Source organism: Cervus canadensis, chromosome 4 (genome assembly GCF_019320065.1).
Source record: "Cervus canadensis isolate Bull #8, Minnesota chromosome 4, ASM1932006v1, whole genome shotgun sequence".
NCBI lineage: Eukaryota > Metazoa > Chordata > Mammalia > Artiodactyla > Cervidae > Cervus > Cervus canadensis.
Genome location: NC_057389.1, coordinates 46623409 through 46638473, shown reverse-complemented (window position 1 = coordinate 46638473; position 15065 = coordinate 46623409). Strand labels below are relative to the sequence as shown.

At 49.2% G+C, this 15065-nt stretch overlaps 1 protein-coding gene across 3 annotated transcripts in view; it reads right to left on the bottom strand.

The window, feature by feature from the left end:
• Window positions 1-10540: 10540 nt before the first annotated feature.
• Window positions 10541-15065, bottom strand: part of ANXA6 (annexin A6) — a 47611-nt gene continuing 43086 nt past the window's right edge. For all 3 annotated transcript variants that reach the window (XM_043464926.1, XM_043464924.1, XM_043464925.1), the window contains 2 exons: window positions 13749-13871; window positions 10541-10962 (listed from right to left, as the gene is read on the bottom strand). In XM_043464926.1, the coding sequence (XP_043320861.1) occupies window positions 10903-10962; window positions 13749-13871 (183 nt within the window). In that variant the 3' untranslated portion in view covers window positions 10541-10902. The remainder of the gene's footprint in view (window positions 10963-13748; window positions 13872-15065) is intronic.

Genomic DNA, 15065 nt, shown 5'->3' with positions numbered 1-15065 from the left:
CATAGGAATGGACAAGTCAGACCTACTTCCTGCCCACTCAGAGCTCACAGACTCTGGGCTGCCCTGTCCAGTACAATCGCCATTAACCATGCATGGCTGTTTAAATATAAATTAGTTGAAATTAATAAAATTAATAATTCAGTTCCTACAATGTAGCACCAGCCACATTGCAGGTGCTCAGTAGCCATATGTGGCTCCCACCTTAGACTGCACACGTATAGAACTTTTCCATCATCATACAAAGTTCTACTGGATAGCATTGCTCTGGGGGCTGTAGGCAAAGTAATAGGTAATTACAGTCAAGTGTGGTAGAGATGTATGTTGACAAGAGAAATACAGGGAGCTATAGGAGCTTGGACAAGGGAGCATCTGGTCAGGATTTGGGATCTGGGAGGTCTTCTCAAAGGAAGGGACACCTTGGCTGAGACTTAGAAGTAGCCAAGCAAGAGTATAAGGAAGGGTGTTCTCAGCAAAGGGAACAGAATATGCAAAGAGAAGAGAGTACATTCAGGGAACTGAAAATTGTTCACTGTCAGTGGAGTGAACCACTGTTGAAACCATGGAGTCTGAAGCATGCAAGTGGGATGTCACAGAGGTGGGTCTGGAGAAACACACACGGCTGGATATCAAGGGGCAGGGCACTGGGAGATGGGGGGACAGGGTGTGATGGAGTGGAGAGTCCACTGACTCTGATCCTCTACTGCTCTGTGCCCTTCAGATTGGGACTGCCCAGGGAATGCCAGAGAGAACTCCTGCCCAACAGCCTCACTTTACAGATGTGGAAGTAAAGAACAGACAGGGGGAAGTGAATTTCCATGTGAGTAAATCGAGGGACTTCCTGACTCCTAGCCCAGGGCTCTTTCCCACACCACACTCAGGCCCCCACTTGCACAAGACACGTTTTAAATATTTCAGTAGCCACAGGTGGCAAGCAGCTACACTGACAAACCTCACAGAAAGTTCTGCAGAATGAATGACACCAGTCCTTGAGCTAGGCCAGGCACAAAGGATAATACGCTTCTTTGAACATGAACTCTTTTCTCTTTGGGGAATAAAAATATATCTTCTCACACCCTCGCTATCAGATGCTCCATCTTTTCCCTTTGATACCAGATGGCAAGGCCTCCCTTATGTCCCCAACAGCTCAGGAACAGGCTTTTGGGATGATGGCAGGACTCAGCATCAGGGTGAGAGATCTCCCTCCTGGCCCCCTTTATGAAGCCTGCTAGCAGCCCCGCATAAGCCCCCTGAGTCAGCCAGAGCCTTCTGGGAACTTAAAAAATGTCCCTTCATCAAGGAAATGGAATTTCAGATTCCTCATCAGGAGATTGTGTAATCCAGCCCTGATTCCTGGATTCTGAAACTCCCCCGATACATGGGATGTCCTCTCCCAAGGCCACAAAAATCATAGATCCTCTATGAATTCGCCCACCCAGGACTGGTTGGAGGGAACTTAAAGAGCTATCAAGGCTCAAGGAGCTAGACCCACCTGAGCTGGAATCTCCAATTTGAACATTTGGTTTGCACACCCTGTAGGAAGATTAGCTCTCGGCTTTCCCTGCCGAAATGCTGAAAGCAATCAGCTCCTCTCACCTTCTCTTCCCCATCTTCCTTCTTCCAGCCGTAGATGTCCTGAAATTGCCTTCTCTATTTGGGTCAAGGTATAGATATTAAGGAAGAAGAAGCCCTGGGACTGGGCATCAGAAAGACTTGAGTTTGAGTCGGGGCTCTGCTGTGTGGCCTTGGGCAAATTCCATCACCTCTCTGGTCCTCAGCTTCCCCTTTCATAACAGGAGGGAATCAGATAGATGATCACTAAGGGATCTTCCATTCTGATACTGTAAGGAAAGCTAAAAGTTCAGAGGAAGGAGAAATCAGAGCAGGCCAAGATGGTCAGGAAATAATAACACTAATTGCTAATACTTCAGATTAATGTGTACAGGCATGGAACTAAGTATTCTTAAATGCATTCCTCATCAGAACCCTGTGAGATTGGCACTGCTGTTTTACAAATGAGGAAACTGAGGCTTACAGTGGTCTAAGCCAACAGCTACTACGTGGCATAGCTGGAGTTCAAACTCAGGTAATGAACGTCTCCAGAGCTCACCTGAGGGAAATGAGACCTTTGCTGAACCTCAAAAGATGAGTGAAATGTGGATATACAGGGGGAAGCTCTCACAGAATAGGACGAATGACTTCGATACTTAATTATCCCGTGCCTCCCTCCTTAATTTCCTCTTCCATCTTGACGTCTCTGGTCTTGTTGCTAATGTTGTAGGAATAGCATTGAGTCAGCCTCATACTAGTCAATCAATATTTATTTAGCGAATGAATGGATTTGACTCTGTGGGTTTCCTGATTCACCAATTCTGTTGAAAGCTACCCCAGTGCCATTGGAACCTAGTCCAGGACTTGGAGCAGATTTCTAGATCCCACCATGGACCTAAGATATCAGCCTCTCTGGGGGCTAGGGACCTAGAGATGGCACTTTAAATAACATTTCAGGGGTGATCTTGGAACTTAGTGGAGTTTGAGAAGCCCAAGTTCCCTAAACTGGGTCTTCTAACTCTGAAATGAGAATTGCCTGCTCAGATACAGGCAGCCAAGGAGAACTCACTGCCACAAACTAGTGGGAGGTACCGAGTGTGTGAGCACTTCTCTGGGTCACCCAGATGTCAAATCCATGACTTCTGCAGAAATGCTTTGAGTCCAGGGGTGCTAGGCATGGGCCTAGGATGCCAGGGGTGCTCGGCATCCACTAGGTGCTAGGCCCATTGCTGTTGCTGACTCACTGTGTGACCTCAGCAGACATTTCCTCTCTCTGTCTCTCACCTTCCTCATTTGTGAAAAGGAATCAATTCTCTTTGTCCACCTGTAACCCTGAGAAGAGCTATGTGTATAGAAGGGGTGTCCATTAGGAGAATTTCATAAAGAATATTATAGGTCAGGGGTGCATCAACTTTAGTGTCCGTCAGAATTATTTGATCCATTTGGTGTTGGGTGGGGGGCCTCAGATCAGTGACTCTCAATCCAGGCAGTACATCAGAATCACCTTAGGAGCTTTGTGGAAATACAGATGTCCAGGCCCCACTTCATAGTAATAATAATAGAATTTCAGGGGGCGGGGTATGGCCTGGAATTGGTATTTTAAAAGCTCCCCAGGTTAATCAAAGTCACAAGTTTGCCCACTGCTTTCAAGGGTCTTTTTTAAAAATACTTATTTGGCGTTGCCTTTTTTTTTTCTCTAATATTCATTTATTTGGCTGCACCAGGTCTTAGTTGCAGCAGGCAGGATCTTTGATCTTTGTTGCAGCATGTGAGATCTAATTCCCTTGACCAGGGATCAAAACCAGGCCCCTTGCATTGGGAGCATGGAGTCTTAGCCACTGGACCCTGAGGGAAGTCCCTCAAAGTTCTTTTCTAACGGTTGGTTCTCATGCAGGTGCTCACAGGACCTCACTGTTCCCCTTTCATGTATCAAGGAAGGTGTCTTTTCAGTGCCAGGGGCAGAGACCACAAGGAGGACGGATCTGGAAGATCTATTCCACTTTTGTGGGTCACAGGACATCATACATGGTGAATGTGAAAGGAAACATTAAAACTCAAGCCAAGTCGAGGGAAGGAGGTGCATAGAATTCTGTAAACGTCTGAAAAATGGAATTTAGGGGTGTGTTTTGCAAAATTGTGTTTCCCAAGGAAACAGATACAGGGCAGAGTGTTGCAAGATTCAGGTCAAAGGAGGAAGATCCAAGGACAAATGTTGCAAGACTGTGCTGCTAAAGGAAGTGGCTTCTTAGCCTATCAGCTCTGGAACAAAGCTTTGAGATTATTCAGACCAACACCCTGGCCGGAGAGAAGGACAAACTAAGGCCCAGGTAGGGGAAGCCTTATGCCCAAAGTCACATTAGCATTACAGTCCAGGTTTCCAGAATACCTCCTGCCTTTTGCCTTTTCCTGTATCCCTTGTAACGTGTTTACATTCCAGATTCCCAGCCCACCCTCTACCCTCACACCTTCTTGGACACCACCCAGGATGAAAGGATGGGACTAAATCTGTGAGCCTGGATCTACAGCAGCCAGATGGAAGGGACCAAAGCCAGCAGGAGGCTGGGGAGAGCCAGAGAGGAAGGAGCGGGGTCTGATGATGCGGCCTGACCTCAGAAAGGAAGCCTGGTCACCAGGGGAATTTCCCCGGTGTGAGGTCTCATGTCTATGCAAATGTTGCACTCCCATTAACCTGGACCCCAGGATGGGAGAAGACCAGGGGGAGAGAAGGGGCCCTGGGAGAGGCAGGGAATTGGGAAGGCAGGTAATAGGACCTGACCGTCCTGGGTACCTAGGCATTGTGCTAGGGTCTGCGTGTGCTTAATCTCATTTAGTTCCTGAAACATCCTCCTGAGTAGGAAGGTCAGGAGCCTGAGACCCAGGAGGGGAAGTCACAAGCGCACATTCCAGCCCCAGGAGGAGAGCAGGCTTCAGGCAGAGGGCAGGATCATAATGGATCTGGTACTGCAGCTGCTGACAAGGGTGACAGTAATGGGGCCCCAGGCCGGGAAGTCTGGCAAGGTTTCATTTTAGGTTTCCATCTCACTCACCTGGGGAGTTTTATCCTGGGAACAGCGAAAAGGCATCAGGGCAAATCCCAGTGCTCAGGTTTTCCCAGGCCCAAGAGGAGGTTGGGGAAGGGGCGTGGGGCAGGTGGTGCTGTTAACCCTTTCACTACCAGCTTCTTCTAGAGCAGACTGAGAAAAGTGAAGAACAGGATGGAGACTTTTAAAGGAAAATCTCTCTCTCTTCCTCCTGCAACTTTATATTTCACTCACCTTGAGCCTCACTTCCTCTGGGAAACCTTCCCTGGGGATTCTCCTCCATTGCAAGGCTGATCCCCCTCCTCCAGGGAGCTCATCTTGCCTCCCCAGAGGGCAAGGCAGGGCACGGTTAGGCCCAAAGTCTGTCCCCCAGACAGCCTGGCTGTTTTTCCTCCTATGGAGGAACAGAACAAAGAACATACACAGGAATGAGCAGGTCACAGGTTCCTGGTGCTCCACAGCCAGGCTGGGTGCCAAGAAAAGTGTGAACTCACCTTTGCCCTAGCAAGTGTGTGTGAAAAGCAAGTGTGCCTATGTGTGTGAGGCCCTTCCCATGTGGCCACCAGTGCATCTATGGGCAGCGATGTCTGTCTTTCTGTTTGTGACCCTCTGTGTATTTGAGACCTAATCATTTTTCTCTCTGTGGTCAAGAATATGTATTTCTGAGTCTGGGTATACAGAGTGTGTATATCATGTGGCTGTGCGTGGCTGTGGTTTGGAATTGTGTGGGGGGTGGTTAATAGTACTTAATGAGCTTTGAGTAGATGCCAGATGTAAGGGCAAGTGGAAATGGAGATGGTTGGCCCAGCACTGGCTTGAGATTTCTGTGTCAGCCCCCATCCTCCTTGCTCTCCTATCAGGCCCTCCCCTCCTCGCCCATGGCTATCTCCAGCTCAAGGTCCATGGCCATCTCAGTGGAGTAGCCCCTCAGGGGTTCTGGTTACAGCGGGCAGCATTAGGGCAGGTGGTCGCTGGAGGAAGGAGTGGGACTATCCCACAGATGGGAGGAAGATCCCGTTCCCAGATGGCTCTGTTCGAGGGCCTCCTTGGGCCTCACCTATCTGAGCAGAGGGTGAAGGGATGACCTGCACCAGAGGCCTTGGTTTCTTCTTGCCTTTTAAACACTTTCTGCTGCCTCTGGCTCCCAGGCGGTGATGCCTGGCTTCATCTTGGCCTCCCTCTCTTGCTCCCCATAGCAGTTTGGGCAATTTCCTTGGTTTCTTGCTCCCCCGTGCATCCTTCTTCTTTTTTCTCCATCTCTGCTTCCCCTACCCTGGCTCGCATCCTCATCCCTCCACATCTGGGGAATAATTGCAAGCCTGTCCAATGGTCTCCCAGCTGCCGGGCTGGTCTCCTCCTCCATGCTGATCCCCAGAAAGTTTTCTCAGGACGTCTCTGATCTTACTACTCCCATCCCCAGCGCCTTCAGGGGCTGGCCAGGGCCCAGAGGGTAAAGGCCAGACTCCAACCTGGAATCTCCATGACCCTCCTGAATGGTGTCCTCGTGCTGGATGTGGGGCCCAGGGCCCTCAGGAGCACACCCCACTGCCTCCACTTCCCACCTCCATATCTTACCTCAAAGGACTCTCTCCCTCCTTCAATATCTTTTCTACCCATCTCTCCCCACCCCCACCCCTCTACCCCCAGCCATGCTACTTGGCTTTCGGGATGTTAGTTCCCTGATCAGGGATCAAAGCTGCACCCCTTGCCGTGAAAGCTCACCATCTGATTCACTGAACAGCCAGGAAATTCCCTCTCTACCCATCTTTTGAGGTGCTTCTCACATATCCACTTTCCAGGGAGTCTTTTTCTGGCCTGTCTGTGGTTCATCTGTGGTCCGTTGCTACCGTGTGCCTGGTTGAATTCTTCTTATAATGTTTTCCCAGTTAGCCTTCTCTGAGAGTAAGGAGCACAGTTGCAGGGACTCAGTGAATCATCAGAGGCTCTTGAAAGAGACTCCTTCTCTGTCTTTCTCTGCTCTGAAATGGAATCCAGCCTATTGATTAATAACAAAGAGCTGGTATTTATTGAGTCCTTGCTGTGTCCCAGACAGTGTGCTCAGAGATAGACATGCATTGCCTTATTTCATCTTCACAACAACACTGTGAGATAGAAATCTTGGTCGTTCCCATTTTACAGATGAGGACGTCAAGGAATAGAGAGGCCAAGTGACCTATCTACTTCCCAGTGGTTGGCTGGCATTCAGATCCAGGCCCATCTGCCTGCCTCCCTCCATAGATCTGACTACTGAGCGGTGGACTCGGTGCAGAACCAGCATTTCCCACTCGTCTGGGTGCTGCTGTGAAGTAGGGGAAGTCTGCCCTGGGAAACCTGAGGTCTGAAGGGTGCGGAGAGGCCCGCTGGAGTGGTGATTTACCGCTCTGGGTTCTGAACTGTGGGCCAGTCAACTTGACATTTCTCCCTCTTGTTCTCAGCTCTGCTGTCAGCAGAGAGAAGAGCCGGAATCAGGACAAGTGGGCGCTGGTCACAGGGGTCACACCAGGGCCACAGTCCAGCTCTGGGGCCTCCACTTCCCAACTTGGGAAATAGAGGAGGGTTGGTTCGGATGATCTCTCAGATCATTTCCTGTTCAGTCCATCCATGACGTGCTGCCTCAGCACTTCGACTCCTGGTTAGTTGTCATAACAGCAGAGGAGGATGACCGAGGAGGGACTTCTCCAGTGGGATCACTCTGGCGGTGACTTGGCTCTCAGCAAAGCCGGCCACAGCAAATATCGGGGTCTTGTAAATAGCCCACACTTCCCACGGAGCTCTCCAAAGCAGGAAATAGGACGGTGGCAATCCCCAAGTCGTCACTCTCGGCTCAGGTCGAAAGGGCAATCTCCTACCAACCAGCCACTTCCTTCACACACTTCCTCGTGGCCGTAAAGACCCAAGTGCACCACAGACCAGAGCTGCTGGGAAGTGTTTTTCTTGAGGGAAAAGGCAGGGCTCAGGGCTGGAGGGGACCAGTTGGGAGCTGGAGGAAGGCTGAAGCCCTCTAGGGAAGACTGAAGGAAGTGGAAGGACCTGCGGGGGTGTTGATAAGTGCTGGACTGGGGTCAGAACCGCATGGTTCCGGTTGTGTCTGCCACTGAAAGGCTCTGTGACCCTGGGCCTGTGAGGTGTCAGCTGTCTGTCTGGCTGAAAGGGAGGTGAGAATTTCTGAGGGCCCCTCTCACACTTAGGATGTCACGACCATCCTCCCGTGCTCCCACTTTGAGACAGCGGCGGTCTGGGTTCCGCTTTCTCTTTCCTTTCGTTTTTAATTTAGACCCCACCACTTCTCTCTGTTGAACTTTGGCCACAGAAACAAGCTCCCGTGTTGTATGATACTATGTTTTGGAGAGAGGTGGGTGGGAGGGATACTTGAACAGAATCTCTTAAGGATGAGGACCACGAAGGTCCAACTTTTTTTATATCTTTAGCATCTTGCACGTGGCATGGCACATAGGAGGCATTCAGTAAGGACAAGCTGCATGAGTGGATGACTGGATGGACGAGGTGTCTTGGATTCAGAACAGTGGTGACTCCTTCCTCCGTCACAGCTTCAAGGAAAAGGCATGGTTTCTTCTGCAGGAACCTGGGACTTAGTGGGACTATTTTAATAGCCTTCCAACTGGTCTCTCTTTCTTCATAGCCTCTCTTTTTTTAAAAAAAAAAAAAAAAAAAAAAAAATTTTTTTTGGCATGCTGCATGGCACCTGGGATCTTAGTTTCCCGAGCAGGGATCGAACCCCTGCCCCCGACAGTGGAAGCACAGAGTCTTAACCACTGGACTGCCAGAGAGGTCTCCCATAGGTTTTCCAAAGAACCTCCAAAGGCCACCCCTGGGTTATGATACAATCCTGACTTACAAGCTCCTCTAATTAGATGCCAATTCCCATTTCTAATCTTGCCTACCTCCCCTCAAAACTCAAAACACTGAGCGGGGACTTTACTGATGGTCCAGTGGCTACGACTCCAAAATCCCAATGCAGGGGGCCCGGGTTTTATTCCTGATCAGGGAACTAGCTCCCACATGCTGCCAAATAAATAAAACAAAAGCAGATGAGGGTCTCCCTCCTACTGCCGACCAATCTCAGAAGGCAACATCCCTTAACTGAGAAAACTGCCTGTAGAGGGTTTAGAGTGGTGTACACAGGCAGGACTCTGTGTGAGCTCTCCTTCTTCCTGGTTTCTAGGAATTCTAGAAATTCCTGGTTTCTCCGCTTCTGTGTCCCCCCCGGGCCTATGAGGCCTTCCGACATCTATTCCCTCAGATTCCACCACTCCCACCCTCAACCTATTCTTCCCTCAGTGCGTATTTTTAGGACACTGTCGTATTCGTTCTGGGATGCCTCTGTGATCCACTGCTGACAACTTCCTGAAAGCAAAGCTCAAGAAAACATCTTGGATGCCACCTCTCAGGTCCGGCAGTGGCGCCTGGCTCAGGGTGGGTGGTCCCAGCCCCTCACTCTGGGCCAGGCAGCCCTGAACTTCCACAAACTATCTCATTTACTCCACAAAGGCTGTGCCAGAGGTGGGACTGGGCCCTGTCTTAGAGACGAGGAAACTGAGGCTCAGAGAGATAACATGCTCACAGTCAGTCAGTGGCAAAGGTCTGACTCCACAGCTCTGAATCGCCATGTTAATTTACCTATGGTAACAATCAAATTGGGCAAATACCCAAACAAGTCTCAGCTGACCCTCACAGAGTTTGGGCTCACAGCCTGGTGGAGGGAAGGAAGTGGGGAAGACACACGGTAACTGCCTGACTTTCAGACTCATTACGTTCAGATGGAGAGAGGGTTCTTCAAAACTGTCAGGGCCAACCCCTCACGGCACACATGAAGACAGAGACCCAGAGAGGGCAGGGGCTGGTCCAAGGTCACACACGACCAGACGTGGGGCTTCCCTGGTGGTCCAGGGGTTAAGACTCTGAGCTTCTGCTGCTGGGGGTACAGGTTCAATCCCTTATCACTGAACTAAGATTCCCCCACGCCACACACAGCGCAGCTAGGGAAAAAGACCAGACCAGCATGTTTCCCAACACCCCTCACCCTGTTCCCTGATCAGCGAATAAACACACACTGAACTGCAGGAGGAGGGGGCAGGTCAGCCGGGACAGGGAGCAGAGCCCTCCAGCCCCCAGGCACCCACATGCCACGGTGCTGGGCAATGTGAGATCTGAGTCCCAGAGCAGAACCAGAGCTGAGGTCAGGGAGATGGAGAAAGTGCAGCTGACCTGTTGATCACTGATCTTCACAAAGTGGAAGCTTTCCACAGGCCTCCCCAGATCACGATCACATCTGGTACCCCTGAAGAGTTCAAAAGAGGAAGTCTGGGCTCAGAGGTTAACAGACGAAGAGCTCACAGAGCAACATCCAGGCAGCAGAGGAGAAAGAAGAGACCTGAAACCTAGAGCCAGCAGGGCCAGCCTTCTCAGTCTGGACCCAAGCTCTGACCCTTGTTTGGGATTCCCAGGAAAGGGTGGAAAGACAGAAGCCCCTCCCGGGCAGCTTAACACCTTGGCTCCAATGGCGATAACTCAGGCTGCAGGTTCTACATCAAAATCACAGATCCCCCTTGGAAATGCATTTATGTACCTGCATATCTCTATTTAAAGAGAGAAGAAATGGAAAGGGAACGATTTGGAGGCACATCCTAGAATGTCAATGTAGAAGAATAAGCCAAGATCTTTTTGTCGAACCTATATTTTGTGGATAAGAAAATAGAGACTTGGGGAGGGAAAGAGACTGGCGTAAGGTCACAAAGCAGGTGTGAGGCGGGTGCAAACTTAAACCCAGATCTCTGTGCCCCTGGTTCAGTGCTCTAGCACAACAATCGGGATGAGGTAGCAGTGAAACGGAGGACTGTCAGCTGGCTCGACACATTTCCTCCTCCCTCCCCTCCCCTAGAACTGGCACCTGCCACCACACCCCACCATAAAAGCACACACACATCACTCACTTCACAGACAGAGGCTCAGTATGTTTTTGGCTTCGATAAAGCCCAGACCAGGGCAGGGGCTGTGACAAGGGATGGAAGCTGGGAAGGCGTGAGGAGGAGGAGGATGGGGAGTGGAGGTGGACGGGATCGGTGGCTCCGGTTCTTCGGCCACTCAGACGGGAGCAGGGGTGACTGTGCGGGGCCCTCAGTGGCTCACGGGAGTGGGAGTTTTCCCTAAACCCCAGCGAAGACAAGCGCCCACCCTGACCCCTCCCCCCACCCTGTCCCTTCTTTAGTCTCTGAAGCTGGAGCAGCGGGCTGGGTCGTGGCAGGCGGTGCTGCTGACCATCTCTCAGCAGAGGTGCCCGCGAACACCAGCGGCCTCAGTCCTCGCCTCCACAGATGGCCAGCAAGGCCTTCAGGAAGTGCCCGGAGGTGTCACCCTGGCAGGGTCAGAGGGAGAGCAGAGTGAGTGGAACAGTATCGATGACCTCAAGGCCCCCTCCTCCCAGCTGCTCTCAGCCTGGATGTCACCCCCCACACATAAATGCCCCCATGTCCCTTCTGTGGCTCCCCGTTAGCCTCAGGGAAGATGTCCAAGCTCTCAGCCTGGCCTCAAGGCCTTGTGTGGCCTGACCCTCATGAAGCTCTGTGGCTTCACCTCCCTCCTTTCCTTCTGGAAGCATCTTGAGCATCTTACTACCTAAACGCCTACCACTCCTGCATCCAGCATGCCCTCTGCACTGCCCCCAAACCCTGTCTGCCATCAGGTGCCCCCTCTGCTGTGAAGCCCTCTATTCTGGCCTCTTCCCTTATACTCTGCTAATACTCTCCCCCCAAGATCATTAATACATGTGTTATGGGATCCCTTATTTGAGCAAACATTATTGAGCACTTGCTGGGTACTAGCCCTTGCAGAAATTTATGTGAACATCATTAGGTTTATGTTAGGGAAATAGAAATGGAGGTAGCCTTATTTAGGCTTCAGAAGCAGGCCTCTGACTGTCTCTGACCTTGCCTAGACTACGTGCCTGCCTGCAAGCACATAAGCAGCACTTTGCGTAAGAAAGGGGGTAGGTCTCGGAGGTTCCTGAGGCCCTGGAGGCCTGGCCAGCCCCCTAGTATTGAAGAAGTCTTAGGATTCACAAAGTGAAACAAACAGCATTATAAATGTTATAGGAAAACCAGAGCTGCATTTTTGTGTACAAACTGATGATGATACAAGTCTGTAGCCTGGGATTATAATCGGAAGCCCCCAGAGCTCACCTGTGGGGTGGATGCACCACCAGAGACCTTTTTCCCATTGAGACACCAGATTGCTTTTACTTGGAACTTCCCAGCACTATTCAAGTCTGAATGTGGGTTTCGGCTCAGTGTGGTGATGTATATGCTATTACCTTTCTCGATCGTTTCTATTTCTTTTCTTTAAATGACTGTACATGAAATTAAGTCAAATAATCCTCTATTAAATATTAAAATTGTTTATTGTGTGTGTAATGAGTGGTTTCTTTTGTTAATGAGTCCTTCAGACCTAAAATGAAAGTAAAACTTTCAGCCAAATAGGCTACTATGGAAAAAGTATGGAGATTCCTCAAAAAATTAAAAATAGAATGACCATATGTTTCAGCAATTTCACTCCTGGGTGTTTATCCAAAGAAAACAAACATTACTTAGAAAAGATATATGCACCCCTATGTTCACAGCAGCATTATTTACAATAGCTAAGGTGTGGAGGCAGCCCAAGTGCCCATCAACTGGTGAATAGATGAAAAAGATGTAGTATATACATGCAATGGAATATCACTCAGCCATAAAGACGAAAGCTCGCCATTTCTAAGAACATAGATGGCCCTAGAGATTATTGTGCTACGTGAAATAAGTCAGAAAAATACTGTATAGTTTCATTTATACTCAGAATCTAACAAAAAAGAAAGAGCTATAGATACAGAGAGCAAATAGCAATTGGCAGAGGAGAGGGGAGAGAGGGAGGAAAGAAAAAGGTGAGGGAGATTGGAGGTACAAACTTCTAGTTGCCAATTAAAATGAAAGTCACGGGTATGAAATGTATAGTGTGGTAAATACAGTCAATAACTAATACTTTTGTACGGTGACACATTTTAAGTAGACTTACTGTGGTGATCATTTTGAAATGTATAGAAAAAAAATCACTACATTGTATAATAGGAAATAACCGAGGGTTATAGATCAATTATAACTCAAAAACAAATAAACTCATAGGAATCAGTTCAGATTTGTAGGTGGCAGGAAGAGGAACTGGATGATGTAGTCAAGAAGTACAAACTTCCAGTTATAAGCACTAGGGATGCAATGTACAACATGAAACATATAATTAACACTGCTGTAATATATAATATATAAAAATTATATAATAATATACAAAAGTTGGGAGTAAATCCTAAAAGTTCTCATTACACACAAAAAACATTTTTCTACTTCTTTAATTTTGTTTCTATATAACATGATGGATGTTCACTAAAGTTACTGTGATAAGCATTTCATGATATATACAAGTCAAATCTTTATATTGTACCCTTAAACTTATATAGTGTTATATGTCAATTATATCATATGTCAATTACATCTCAGTAAAACTGGAAGAAAAAATAATAAACATGTTCTACCAATTCACATCTCCACCAAGTCTGTCTGAGACTGCCTGTGAGCTTCGCCACGGTCTTGTCAACCAAGTATAGCATCAAGCTTTAAGATTTCGGTCAATCTCAACGTTCAAGAAACAGGCTTCATAAACGAAAAAGCTAGACATATTATACCTGATTCCATTGACATGAGATAGTCAGAAAAGGCAAGTTTTTAGAGATGGAAAGTCACTTGAAAGTTGCCTAGAGCGGGCAGTGGAAGCAGGTACAAGGGACGACAGTGGGGTGATGAAAACACTGAACTGTGGAGGAGACATTACTGACTCATGCCCTTAAAACAGGTGAATTTTGTGGTCTGTAAATTATGATTCAATAAAATTGCTTTTAAAAAGCAAGAAAAGGGGCTCTTGTTTTATTCGGGAAATCCTAAATTACAAGCCTTTGGTCCATCTGGAATTTATTTTGGTATGGACAGTAAGGCAGATCTCCTCTCATTTAGCAACGTCTTGGTTGTTCTAAGAGGTGACACTCTGGGAACAATAAGAACTTCCATGTTGGAGCATCTGACACTCCCCCCTACCCCCTGACCTCTCATCCCACCTGCCCCTCACCTCAATGGCTTGGTGGAGAGACTTGTCGTATTTCTCGATGAACTCCCGCCGGATGTTGAGCAGGTCGATCTCACTCCGTGAGACCATGATCCTGGTGAGGGTCTTCTCATCCGTGCCAGCACCCTGGTGGAGTCAGGTGCCAGGGAGACACAGAGCAGGAGGAAGGGGGCTAGGTCAGGCAGGAGCTCGTGGGTGTCCATCTGCTCCTGTCCATTTCCCCTGCAACCCGGGGTGGGACATCCTGCCTCTGTCTTCCATAAACAGCCCTGACTCCAACTCCCCTGTGCCTAGGACTGGCCAGACAGAGGCAATAATTGCCTATATGAGCTGAATAGCATGCTCCCCAAATTCATGTCCACCTGGAGCTTTACAAGGTGACCTACTTTGGAAATAGCGTCTTTGCACATGAAATTAGTAGAGGACATACTGCATTGGGGTGAGCCCAAGATCCAGTGACTGATGTCCTTACGTGAAGGACATGTGGACATACACACAGATAAAGGCAGAGACTGGAGGGACTCAGCCACAAGCCGGGAAACACGAGGGTTCCAGGCAACCATCGGAAGCTGGGGGAGAGGCATGGGAGAGCTTTTCTCCCTTAGGGCCTCCAGGAGGAACCCATCCTGCCAACACCTTCATTTTGGGCTTCTGGCCTCCAGAATTGTGAAAGAATACACTGTTGTCACTCAATTTGTGACAGCAGTCCTGGGAAACTAATACAGGGCATCCAAGGAGCAGACACAGAACACGGAATATATGGGCAGCCAAGGCCCACCTCTGCCCCCCAGGGAGCTCAGAACACCAGCTGAGGAGTCAGGGCTGCACATGGCCAGGGCTCAAGAGATGGTTGTCATGTTTGGGGACAGAAGACTAAGAGGGGTCCCAGGCTCACTCCCAGTAAACAGAATGTCCAGGCTCTGTCAGCAGCTGGGACTCCACTGTTGGGTTGGGAGGCTGGCCAGAGTGGCCTGGGTTTTCAGAAAGCCAGAGCTAGTCCCAGAGCTGAGCACTCGCTTCCTTTTGTGATCATTTGTCACAGGAGACACTGTTTCACCTGCTAGAATGGGAGTGCCAGGGGGGCAGAGACTGTCCTTTTCAAGTTCCCAGAATACGCTTGTCAACCTCAGCATCTGGGACCAGACCATTCTCTGCTGTGGGGTTGTGTGTGTGCATTGGAGGCTGTTTAGCAGCATTCCTGCTCTCTACCCACTGGAGGCCAAAAGCAACACTCCCCCAGCTGTGACACCCAGATGCATCTGAACGTTGCCCAGGGGTTCCCCAGGGGGCAACGTGACCCCTGGTGGAGAACTGCTCACC